Source organism: Microtus pennsylvanicus, chromosome 14 (genome assembly GCF_037038515.1).
Source record: "Microtus pennsylvanicus isolate mMicPen1 chromosome 14, mMicPen1.hap1, whole genome shotgun sequence".
NCBI classification, from domain to species: domain Eukaryota; kingdom Metazoa; phylum Chordata; class Mammalia; order Rodentia; family Cricetidae; genus Microtus; species Microtus pennsylvanicus.
In genome coordinates this window covers 33,853,570-33,866,789 of record NC_134592.1, presented here as the reverse complement: position 1 = coordinate 33,866,789, position 13,220 = coordinate 33,853,570, and the positions used below count along the sequence as shown (strand labels likewise).

The 13,220-nt window shown below is 46.4% G+C and overlaps 1 protein-coding gene across 7 annotated transcripts in view; it reads left to right on the top strand.

Moving 5' to 3' along the window:
* Window positions 1–5,505: 5,505 nt before the first annotated feature.
* Window positions 5,506–13,220, top strand: part of Pcnx1 (pecanex 1) — a 145,354-nt gene continuing 137,639 nt past the window's right edge. For all 7 annotated transcript variants that reach the window (XM_075948287.1, XM_075948286.1, XM_075948285.1 and 4 more), the window contains exon 1: window positions 5,506–5,658. In XM_075948287.1, coding sequence (XP_075804402.1) covers window positions 5,506–5,658 — 153 coding nt within the window. The remainder of the gene's footprint in view (window positions 5,659–13,220) is intronic.

Here is a 13,220-nt window from a genome sequence, read left to right as displayed (position 1 = left end):
TGTTATTAGGAGAGGGAAAAAAAACCCTCCATCAAAACTAAAAGCAATGAATCTGTAGGCCTGAATACCCTGGGAGTCTTCGGTTCTGTTTGGTTGGCCTCACTTAGGTTAGGACTAATTTAGAACGTGGCAGAAGGTGGCTGGAACCCAGGTTTATCCGATTGCACACACTATGATCTTTCCACTGTGAACACTGTGGTCCCTCCAAGGAATGTTCCTGGCACTCCTTCACTGAAGAGCCAGATATCTGGCTCTTCCAAGACGACAAGTCTGTCATTTCTGCCCAGCTCCTGAACAGGCAGGTGACCCACACTGCACAGGTAGCTACTAGCAGGTGGCCAGGCTCTTTGGAGGGCATCCTTGACATCAGCTCAATAGGTCCTGCTAGAACTGTGCTACCCTGCCTGAGACAGAAGGGTAAATGACTCTTTATGTGACATAGACACTAAACTACCAGAGGAATCTTTTAAAGATGAAAAACAAGTGCCCATAAAGTTTCTAATTTAGGAATCCCCAATATTCGGGGAGTTTCACAACATCAGACGTATTTCCCTTTTCCTGCTCTGAAAGTGTTGGGTGTGAATTAAAGAAAAGTTTGGTGCTTTTTTTCTCCCCAACAGCATACTCTCAGGATGACACAACGCTGTAGTGAGAACTACCCAGGCTGTTAGTGTCAGCTAAAAGCTGTCCCTTTTCCTTCATTTGTGACAGGGTCTCATGTAAACCAGGATGATCTCAGAGCTCTATCTACCTCTGCCTGAGTGCTGGGATTAAAGGTGTGTGCCACCAGACCTGGCTGAAGCTTGTCTTAAAGTACACAGTGGAATTGATATTCTAAAGCAAACGGATGGAATTGGGGTTTCCAGGGATCATCCCCCCCAGGCAGCAAGAAAACCACAACACTTCTTTCTGTTTTCTGTGCTGTGTGTTCCGACACTGGCCGTTGCTTCCTGATTACCATAATAAGGTTTGGGGACTTCTCCTCCCTTCTTTTGACGTTTTTCTGCCTGGTGTGATATAAAGTGGCACCTGGCAAACAGCTGGTGTGATATCTAGGGCACTTCTCTTCCAAATTCTCTTCATCTTTTTTTCCCCACAGTTTTTCCTTTCTTGAACAGATCTTCTAAACTTCAAGAATGTTTTGTTGTTTTTTTTTTGGGGGGGGTTGTTTGTTTTTCTGTTTGTTTGTTTGTTTGTTCGGTTTTTCAAGACAATGTTTTTCTGTGTAGCACTGGCAGTCCTGGAACTTGTTCTATAGACCAGGCTGGCCTCGAAGTCAGAGATCTGCTTCTGCCTCCTAAATGCTGGGATTAAAGGCATGCACCAATACACACCTACCTCTTTGGCTTTTGGAATGTTTTTTAAATGTAGAAGAAGTACCAAATAAATGGTTTAAAAAATAAATTTAACTCCCTGATTGGAAAGTCGCTGATTCCTGTGCTGTCTTCTGCACCCCATCTGTATCGAGGGGACTGATACAACAGCTTCCCAATGGGCACCCGGGACACGCGGAGAAGCACCTTGCCCTCAAGGAATGCATTTCATTTGGAGGCATATAAAGTAACAGACTATTAAGTGCTAAGTGAGTGGAACCTGTAAGCAGGCTGGCAGGCTGTTTCAAAAAAAAAAAGGGGGGGAGTTTGAAAGAGTTTGTAGTAGTCGTTATGAATTTTAGAAGCCAGGTAAAGGACTAAAAGCTTCTCGATACAGTGTCCATAACAGCACACAAGCATATTAATAACTGGGTGGTTGATGAACATACTAAGTATATATGCTGATACTCACCAATAAAACGAGTTCCTGCCGGGGAGCAGAGGAGTTGAATGCAAGAAAATATTCAGGTTGTAGGGAACCGTGAATGCTTGGCTAAGGACCATGCCTTTACTCCCGTAGCTTACTGAAGGGAACTAAAGGCTTTTAAGAAAAGTAGATTAGGGAGATTAATTTGCTGGTAGAAGGTACAAAGGTTTTGAAGGGGGAGAGACTAGAGGCAATGGGCTATTGGGTAAGAGCTGCCAACAGCATCCACTCGGAGCACCGATCAGGCAGCATGCTGGGAGGGGGTAGGAGAAGGAACACGGGTTTAGACCATAGTCGAGGGCCCAAGTCTGAGCAAGTAAGGAAATGTTGGTTTCCCTAAGGGAGGGACGAGGATCTAGTCTCAGAAAAGACCTGGATACTTTCAACTTTGGGTAGTTGGCAAGACGTGGGCCTTAATATTAGGCCACCTAATAGACAGAGCTGTAGCATGGAAGCCTTTGTCCCAGGTGACCCAGGTAGGGTCATTAGAGGGTTTGCATGTTCAGCTTTGTCCCTTTCAGGGCAGGAGAAAGCACCTGGTGTGGGTGTTCCCAGTCCTCTAGGGGCCTATGAGTTAGTCAGGGGAAAGCACTTTAATAAGATCAGCTGACAGATGAGCCAGTGTCAGGGGGTGGTTTGGCAGTATGTCACGGGCTGCTAACTCTGACACGTTAAGTGTGACATTATTGATGACTTTTGCGCCTGGCTAAGAGTGTTGACAATTAGTAAATTAGATCTCTTCATTTTTGTCTTGCTCTTAACATTTTATGGGCGTGACAGAGGGTGTAACCTGGGGCAAACCATTTAACCTTTCTGTGCCCCTGCCGATGACACAGGGAGCCTGTGGGAGCGCTTATAAACAGGGAAAGCTGCAGATGAAAGGGCACGTAGGCTCCACCCACTTCCTCCCGTGACTGAGTCAGTCATCTGGGAAGGGCAGCCTTTTCTAGGCTTTCTTTCAACTACTTGTTAATAAGCATTTTTTCCCCCTAAAATGCTTCTGCCAGTTCAGGGTGGAAAGAGATAGTTTTTAACTGCCCCCTTTCACATTCTTGCTGGCCGCTTTTCACCCAGGCTTTTGCCGTATAACTCCCATCTGTAGGTTCTGGGATTAAGCCCGGGAGTATTGGAAGGGAATAAGGGTTTTATGCGAATATCCAGGGGCCTCAACATAAGGCAAACCCACTCGGTGTGAAATTTTGGCCCAGTTCTAGGCATGAAGCTATTTTTTTTTTCTGTAAGTTTCACTCCATCCATCAAATCTGGCTTTTGGATATTTGTCTTGTTCTCCAGGGTCACCAGAATTTTTCCAGGACCTGAACTCAAGGACATGAGTTTGGACCCCGAAAACCCCAGCAGTGAGGCTAGGGTCTTGCAATAAGCAACATATTTTCTCATTCTTGCCATGATTCCCTCGTGTTTTTCCTGCCCCTTGAGCTCTCCAGGCAACCTTGCAGCCGTCCCTTGGCTTCTAACACACTGGAGATACCTCCTATCGGCTGCCTTCCTGGCTTGCTGAAGGTTAGTTCTACATCTGCCACCATAGTCTCTTCTGGTCTCATCTTATGGGCGCATTTAGTTCTAGACTCCATTTCTCCTGGTCTGCCCCACTGTATGGCAGTTCATTTTCCATATTAAACCACGGCAGATGTTTGCTGGCATGGAAACTGATGTGCTATTGGAATTTTAGCCCTGTTTACATCTTCCTTTGTGTTGGAAAGCTCGGGATCATGTCCAGTTTCTCAGAGAGCTTTCCTGTCTCCTGCAGGAGAAACAAAAGAAAACTGCGACTGTCTTGTGCCAGTGAATCAAGCCACTAGGCCTTATTTATTTAATTATAATATTGTATTATTTCATCTTAATTTTGTTTTTAGGCATACATTTAAAATACATGCTGATGTGAACTTATTCATACCTTTTAATTTTAAAGTGTTTTTAATCGAACTTAAATAGCTTTATGATTATACAATAATAAATCAAAGTTGAGAAGGGTGTTCTCCCTACCTGTTCCTTTAAATCCTCTGGAAGGTTTGTTAAAACTTGCTAGGTCTCCCCCACTCCCTACCCCCAACTCCCTCACCCCGCCTGAGTTTCCCTAAGCATTAATATGAGAATTTCCATTTCTTAGTCATTCTTAGGTAACGCCCCTCACACCCCTTTGAGAACAGCTGACCATACTAATTCCTACCTGAGTGGATCTGGAAAGCTCTCACAGTCCTCGCAGCAAGAATGAATGCTGACTTCTAAGCTCTTTATGAGAACCTGGGCAATCAGTTTGAACAGCACAGCCCTCATTGATAAAAAAATAAGGATAGCCAAGGCATTGCCTCAAAGGAGCGTTGTGAAGGGTAAGGGAAACAGGTGTGAAAATAATCACCTCTACAGTGGCATGGCGCCCAGAGGCACTGCAATGGGTTGTTAACCACTTTTTAAAAACGCCATCAGCTGCTCCGGCTCACTTGCTCCCCCCCATTAATTATAGCAACTTTAATCTGGGGAAACAGTGCACATTTATTGCTACAATAAACTCAACCTTCAAACTCTTAAAAAAAATCATCCAGTGAGATCAGACATTAGACAGGGTCAAGAATGAGTCCCAGTTTTTCACAACTATAAAACGAGAAGGACAAGACCCCATTCAAAGTTTGGGTGGCATCGGTCATTTTTCAACCCCGCTGAGACTGGCCCATTGAGGAAAAAACTGGCTACTAGCTACAACACATGAAAAAGAAAAGTTGTGGTGCACATATGACTTGTTCATGTCATACTTTTATATCTCTTGCAATTTGCATTAATTTATGCCTATTGGGAAGCAGTAAATGCTCACAGTTCTCACCGTCGTCCTTTTTCTCACCCCAACTGCCTCCGGCCCAACCACAGGGCTAACATAGTTCGTGCTCAAATTGTGGGCGCTGTTGACTTTTCCACTCGGCTGCAGCCTTACTTCTTCCAGGCCTGTGGCGTCAATCTCAGTTTACCCCCAAATGTTTTTAGGTCTTGGACAAACGCCACAAATGCCAGCCCTGTAGGCAAGGTCTACCAATTCGCAGCCTGGAAGGCCATTCCCCTTTAAGGACTGGTAACTGAGCTTGCGGGGTGTGTCGTGCCTGGCGCAGTGGGGTACCCTGGCACGTGCCCCCACCCCACCCCATCCCACCCTACCCCACCCCCCACTCCCTCTCCGCGTCTGTACGCTTCTCCCGGGCACCCACAGGAGGCGCTCGCGCGACCGAGGCGCTGCGCGTACCGGTGGGGCCCGCTCCGCGGGCGGAGGGAGCGGGAGGAGGAGCCGGAGGGGGCGCGGCTTCTTCCGCGTCCTCCCGGGCGCCCGGTCGCCTGCTCCGCCAGGCCCGGGCTGGCGGCCGGCGGGGGTCGCGGCGGCGGAGGCGGTGGCGGCGGAGGCGCTGGCGACTCAGGCTCGGGTTCGGAGCGTGGAGACAAGATGGCGGCGGCGCTCCGGAGCCTGGCCTCCTCCTCCTCCTCCTCCTCTTCGCCGCTCTCCGCCCCACCGCTTGCCGCCTCCTCCTCCATCGTCTCCTCCTCCTCCTCGTGCAGCAGCAGCAGCACCAGCGAGCGCCGCGGCTCCGGGCCGCTCTCCTGGAGCTCGGGAGGGGGCTAGACCGGGCCTTGGGCGAGCAGGCGACGAGGCCGAAGCTGGGGCCCGGGCGGGGACGACGACGGCGGCGGCGGCGACGCCGGGTGGGGATGGGGTCGCAGACGCTGCAGATCCTCCGGCAGGGGGTGTGGGCCGCGCTTAGCGGCGGCTGGTACTACGACCCGCACCAGGCCACCTTCGTGAACGCGCTCCACCTCTACCTGTGGCTCTTTCTGCTCGGCCTGCCCTTCACGCTTTACATGGTGAGTGGAGGCGGGGACGCGCTGCGATCGCCTCTGGGGGGGGGCACCTCGGGGGTTCGGGGGTCGCGCCCCTGTCTTCCCGGTGTGCGGCGGTCCGGGCGGCGGACGGACGCTCCCCTCCCCCGCCCCGCTCTCCTCCCCGGGTTTCCCCTCTTTTCAGCACCTCCCTCCCGCCGGTCCCCGGCCGGCTCCCGCTTCCTCACGCGCCGGGTCTGCGTAAATTGCACCCGAGGCCTTCCCTCGGGGTCCCCGGTCCTCCCAGGTCTCGGGCTACCCTTCCTGCCCCACTCCCCGGGGCATCCCCACCCGCACCTCGGCCCCGGCTGTGCGCAGCCTGGGGGAGGCCGTGCGCGCTCCGCCTGGAGCAGAGTCGCGGGGTGTCCCGGCTCGCACTCGCTTCCCTGGCCCGGGGGGAACCCCGAGCGGGCTCGAGCTTCTGCAAACCGCTCATCGGTTGGGTGCGGGTTCCATTCGGTTCAGCCCCACGACGAGGGGCTGTAGTGTTGCCAGGCCAGCGCTGCGGGCAGGGAGCGGGGAGACCGGGGAACCTGGCTGGCATTTCACCCATTTGTTTTGCGTTGGTTCAAGGCCTTTGACTGGCAGGGAAAAGGAAAGTACCGCCTGTTGCTTGGTGCACTAGGGCCAGTTTCTCTGAAGTGTTTTGGTGTTCCCGGACTGTTTCCTTCTATAGCCAAGGCTGGCCCTGAGACTCGCTGTGTAGTCCAGGCCCTAGAGTTACTGGGATTACCAGCGTGAGCCACCTCTCTAGAAAGTTTTTAAAAGATGTTTTCCTGAAAAAATGTTAGCACATTTCTAACAAAGCAAAACAGCACTGTATTTTAGATTGGGGCATTTGAGAAAATAAACCTTTCAAATTTTAATTTGGAAGGAAGGATAGTAACTTTCGTTTTCAGGGAATTTCTGTTAACTTCGTGGTTCTTCAAGGTGCTAGAATAAAGGTGCTGGGTTAGAAGATCCGGGAAGAGGAGTATAATAAGTGCCACAAGTTAGGACAGCCTATTTGCCTCATTGCTCAGTATCACTAATTGGCAGGAACTTGCCTTGGGGGATGGTGAGTGTGTGTGCTAAATGTCACATTGCCAAGCAGATTCTGATTTCTCATAGAAATGTATTTGAAGGAACTTACACGAGCTTAAAGGAGCTATTTTTAAAAACGCTGATGGCTTATTACAGGACTTGTTCAGTCTTGTCAAGATCGGAAAATTTATCACCAAATGTTATAATTTGAATTTATTTTGGCCGACCAGGTTCCCTTTACATCTGTGTACCTTCCAGCAATATGATGTCGTTAATGAGCAGCTCCCGTGGCTTTGGTTGTGGGGATCCTCAGGCTCACAGGGCTTTCAGAGCTGGCGTCTCTTGTGTCCTGACAGGTTGTAGGTTTAAGACAAAATGATTGTCCGGAGGTCAGGATTTGTTGCCGTGCCGCTGTAAGGTTTGTGTCGTAAGCCTCTTTGTAGAATTAACTGAACCACAGACGAGACTAGGGGAATGGCTCCTCTGCTTAGACCTGCTCTCCTGGCTTGCCTCTGCCGTGTCTACAAGCAGTTCACCTGCTTCGTAATCTTCCTAGCAGCTGATGTGTTGCTGCTGTGCCCTGGGCCATCTGCACTTGTTCTTCCTACTCTTGGGGAGGGGGGGTTGGGAGGGCACAACACCGACTCTTCCCTTCTTGGATAGTTGGGTGGCTTGCTTTGGTTAGATTATTTCAGGCTTCTGGCATGTGAGACTTTCCTGGATAAGTAACATAGCGCTTCTGAACTCTTCTGCCTGCTTTCTAACTAACATTTTCTGCTGGATGATACATGTACTTAATGTTTTGTCACCTTGTTACACTGTGTAAGCTAATAATAGACTATGCGCTCTGGCCAGGTGGGGGCTTCATTGCGTTCATTGCTGCTTTCTCGGGGCTTAGAGCAGTGCAAGGCACATGAGATGATTAGGAAATGAACAGGACTCCCTTTCTTCTGTCAGGGAACTTAAAAGTCTAGCCTAGGGATCATAAGCAGCAGCAAGTGTTCTTTCTGATTGTAGGGATGATGATGAATGATCAGAGTTCATGGTTGGGGAGTCAGCAAAGAGGACTTGTACCCTTTTAGGAAACAGGCTAGTGCTATAGGATTGAGATATCTAGTATTGAGATAGTGTGACATAGATATCCAAGTTAAAGCAAAATTCTGCCTTTTGTATTAAAACCTCACGCATGGTTATTATTCATGTGTTCTTCCAGTAATAGTTGCAGGTGATGGTGACTTTACTGAGCCTGTGTACAGGTTCTGAGCCCTGCTAAGTATCCTCATTGTGACTCGTTTTATTGCCGTAGGTAGGCGTGAACTGGGATTAATACAGAACTTTTTGAAGCCAGAGTCACCATTCAGGATCCCTGTAAGCACACACATACACACACACACACACACACACACACACACACATACACATGCACACATGCACGCACACACACACGCACACACACACCCTTTCAGCTTTTGTGGGTCTTTCAAAGGGGTAGGATACAGTTTCTACAATTAATTTCTAAGTAGTGGAAATCAGGAAGAAAAGCTTCCTGCTTATCTGATTATCTTCTGTTCTACTTGTTTACCCCTTTTATATTGTTCTAATGGTAATGGGCATGACTTGTCATGTGTGAGATTTTTGGGAAGTATAGGGTAGCTTTTTGGGGGGTTGGGTGGGAAATAGGTGTTATCATGATTTTGATCTTGGCCTTGCTGTTGATTTGTGCTCTTTGGGCAAGATTACTTTCCTGAACCTTGATTTGCTCATGTGTGACATATTTCATGAGTATTTTACAAGAAAATATTTATGAAATAGGTTATTCACCTTGAGAATAGCCTTCAGTAAATGACATTTCAAAGAATGTCTAGGTAGAATTTTTCTCTATAGTGCTGCATGCCTAGAAGAGATTAGATAACTCTGATTTATCGAGTGAAACCATTGTCCTAACATACTGCTCCACATACAGTCACTGATATTAAGAGTTATGTGTTTAGATGATGAAACACTAAAGTGTATTTACATTAAGATAGGCTGAGTGTAGAATGCTTATCTATCATACGTGAGGCCCTGGGTGCAATTCTGGGCACCCCTCTTCCTCCAGTCTGTTTACATAAGATGTTCTCAGAGTTTAGTTGACATCAAATTGCTTGACAGTGTTAAAAATGTATACTTGTATAAACCTGTTCCAGTCAGAACATCTGGAGTGTGGTTCATTCATTTATATACTACGTGGTAGGGAAGTACAAAGAACTTGATCAGTATACCTATGATTCCTAGCCTATTTTTAACTTCTGAGCTGGTAGTCACATGTCTTCAGGATGCTCTAGAGGCATCTAAGAGAAATCGTGTCTAAAACCATTCTGAGGGGCTTTAGCAGTGGTCCAGTGGTTAAGAGTGCTGGCTGCTCTTCCAAAGTGCCTGGGTTCTAGCCCAGCCCACATGGCAGTTCACAACTGTCTGTAACTCCAGTTCCAAGCATCTGTTGCTCCTTTCTAGGCATTTAAGGGCACCAGCCACACAAGTGATGTAACAACTCCTATACACATAAAATTACAAAAACAAACTTCTGAATTTTAACTGGATGGTCCCATCCCAAAACAAACAAATGAACGGAGGAGGAACCTTCCCTCACTGTTGCATATTGGTTAATGGTATAACCAATTCATTCCCTTGCCCTTGATGTAGACACATACATAATACACACCTACCTCTCCTTTAACCAAGTCTGCTGTCAAGAGTAGCTCAACTCTTCGATTCACTTCCTTCTCCAGCCTGTTTAGTCTGTAGTTATTATATAAATACATACATTAATACATTATATATGTATATATATAAACAGGATACATAGTATATTGTATCAGCCATGTAACTGTTTCTTGACATCTGTTCTTACCCCTAACTCTTAGCATAAGCAGAAGACTTAAATCAGTTGGTGCCACCCCCTTTTGTATTTACTGGTTTAAATGTTTTTCATACAATATATTTGATGATATTCTTTCTTCTCCTCCAACTCCTCCCAGATCCTCCTCAGCTCCCTACCCACCCAAGGAAATGTTTTCTCTCTCAAACAAAACAAAACAAAAATCCCCCAGAACAAGAAACAAGAAACCAAAAACAGAAGCAAAAAAAAAAAATACAAAAAATATCAAAACAAAATAAGCATACACACAAGAAACATGGTGTCCATTTTGTGAGCATGGGGCCTACTGTGGAGTGTGGTTGATATATACCCAATGTCACTTAATTGATTTTTTTTCTCTCCCAATAAATATCAGTAACAAATTGCTTCTTGGTTAGGGGTGGGACTTGGACCCACTTGCCCTTCTCAGTGCTCAGATTTTATCTGGTTGGAACTTGTATGGGCCTTGTGTGTGCTGTCATGGTTTCTGTGAGCTCAGAGGTGGCTCTGCTCTTGTGCTTAGAAGACACTCTTTCCTTGGAGTGACCCATAACCTCTAGCCCTTATAGTCGTCCTGCATAAATCCCTGGGGGAGGAGTTCGATAAAGGCATCTCATTTGGGGCTGAGTGCTCCAAAGTTTCTCACGCTCTGAACATTGCCCAGCTGTGAGTCTCTGTGTTAGTTATCATCTACTGCAAGAACAAGCTTCTCCGATGAGGGTTGAGGGACAATGCACTGGTCTATAGAAATAGCAACATGTCATTAGGAGTCATTTCATTTCTATGTTCATCCAGCAGAATGATAGTAGGTTTCCTCCTAGGGTCTGTGAAATATCCAGTCTCAGGCCACTCTGGCAGTGCCAGGTATGGCTCCATGTTAAGGAGTGGACCTTAAGTTCAGTTTAAAAGAGCAGTTGGCTACTCGTATAACGTTGTGCCGCCCTTGCACCAGTATCTTAGAGGCAGGATGCTGTTGTAGGTCACAGGGTTCATAGCTGGATGATGCTGATGAATGCTTTTCTCCTCCTCCCAGCACTTTAAAGTTAGTAGAAGTGAGGCTGCTAGTTGGGCACCAGCTCAATTTCCCCATGTCCCATGACATAAGCAAGTGCTATCTTCAACAATAGGGTCTTATCATCAGCTTGTGAAGGGTAACCAATAGTATTGATAATAGCCTGTAATTTTTTTTCTGGGGGTATCTGTGGTCCCTTTTGGCCAATGACTTAACAAAATGTAACTCCTTCCTGGTACTGGTGGTTTTACTTGGTATTGTAAGCTGTCTAGTTGGGGCATTGTCTTTCCCATTTTATGGTAACTTCATTAGATTCCTTTTGTGTGTGTGTGTGTGTGTGTGTGTGTATATATATATATATATATTTAGGAAGTTTCTAGTTTCTACAGGAGTAGACTTCGATGTGGTTTTTCAAAAGGCTAGTGTTAGTTGTCTCTCTCTATATTCCCACCTTTACCCTTTCTTCTTATCCCCCTCCCCATTTGATCCTATTCTAGTATCTCTTTTATATCTTCATAATACTATATTCTGTTTCCTTCATTGGAAGACCCTCTCCTCCCTGTTTCCCTGCTACCTGCCTAAGGGTTACTTGGATTTAAACACACATCTGGAGCTCAAAAGCTAACATCCACATATAAGAGGAAATGTGCAATGCTTGTCTTTTTGGGGCTGAGTTACCTCACCTAGTATGTTTGTGCCGTTACTGTAGAAATCAGTGTGGAGGTTCTCTAAAAGCTTAAAATAGATCTACCATAGTATCCAGCTTTACCACTCTTGAGCAGATACCCAAAGGACTCTATACCTTACTGCAGAGATACTTGCTCATCCATGTTCATTGTTGCTTTATTCTTTTTGTTTGTTTGTTTTTTTGAGACAGCGTTTCTCTGTAGCTTTGGAGCCTGTCCTGGAACTAGCTCTTGTAGACCAGGCTGGCCTCAAACTCACAGAGATCCGCCTGCCTCTGCCTCCTGAGTGCTGGGATTAAAGGCATGCACCACCACCGCCCGTCTGCCGCTTTATTCTTTACAGCCAGAAGTTGGAAACAGCCTAGTTGTCCATCAACTGATGAATGGATAATGAAAATGTGGTACATTTACACAGTAAAATTTTATTCAGCTGTTAAGAAAAATGCATGGAGCTAGAAACAATCACTTCTGCCTTTTTAATATCTTTGCCTGATTTACCTTAGAACTTAGACTAGAAATCAAGCATCTCTACCAGGACCACACTGAAGCCAGCTCTGCCTTTTCTTAGTTTGTGCAGTTTCTCCTGTGCTAGAATCAGGTGGCCTCCTTTCCTTCTCCTTTTCCTGCTAAGCTGCTTCCTCTTGCAGGAGCTTTGCTCTGGCTGTGTCTCCCGAAAGGAGACTCTCCTCCGGGTTCTTCTCAGGCTGATTGTTGCAGGTTGTTTGGGGTTGGACTTAAGTTTCCTCTCACAGAAGTGTAGCCCGGTAACTGTAATCAGCAGTTGTCTTATTTCATCTCTTCATCTTGTCAGTTTCTTTCATGGCTCTTCACAACCATGTATTCGTATCTTTGTTTCTGTGTTCGCTGTGTAGACAGCCTTACTGCCACAGTACTTATCAATTCAGTGAGGGCAGGGACCAGATAGAATAAATACTCAGTGTCTTCTTTGAATAAGTGTTTGTTGACTGAGAACTGTATTACATATGTGGACCTTCTTTAGGCTGACCACCAAACTGATGTGGAATAGTTGGGTGCAGAGGGGATGTCTAGGAGGTTGTGTTGTCTGGCAGGGTTGTTAGTTTCTGTGGCTGCAAAATCATATGCCGGGATGATTCCAGACAACGTATGGGTTTTGTGTGTACAACCTCGCACAATTATACGCATATAACAATATATAAAGTAATATATGCTAAGTACCCTGTGGAGTGATTATCTTAAGTTTATCATTCATATAACATTTATGGTTCTAACTTTACTAGTTGCTGTCATTACTCATTTTTGTAGTTGATCTTTATCATCTGTAAAGATTGCTTTGAAGCCCTCAAGTAATTTTCTTTCCTAAAGATTCAGAAATTTTAAAGATGACTAAAAACTCATACTTCATACAGTATGGTTCTCTTATGATTGGTGTCTTTAGAGCCCTAACTAGCAGGGGCTGAGGATGTAATTCATTTGACAGTATGCTTATGAAGTATAGCATAATACCCTGAGTTCAGTCCCTGGAGGTGCACAAACCAGACCTGGGGTTACAAGACTCTAACACTCAGGAGGCAGAGGCAGGAGGAGCTCAAGTCCACCGCCATCCTTCTCAACTACACAGAGCTTGAGCCAGCCTGAGCTATATGAGACCCTGCCTCCAAATAAATTAATTAAAATCAAACCCTCTAGCTAATGGTCTGTTCAGATGCTTAGGAGTGATCTAGACATGTCCGTAACTTACTGTCTTAGTCGCTGCTCTGTTGTGTGAAGAGACATCATGACCTCTGCACCTCTTATAAGAGAAAGCCTTTAATTGGGGCCTGCATACAGCTTCAAAAGCTTAGTCCATGATCATCATGGCAGCAGACTTGGTGGCAGGCATTTCAGGCATGGTGCTGAAGTAGTTGAGAGCTACCTCTTGATCCAAAGGCAAAGAGAGAGTTAAGACTGG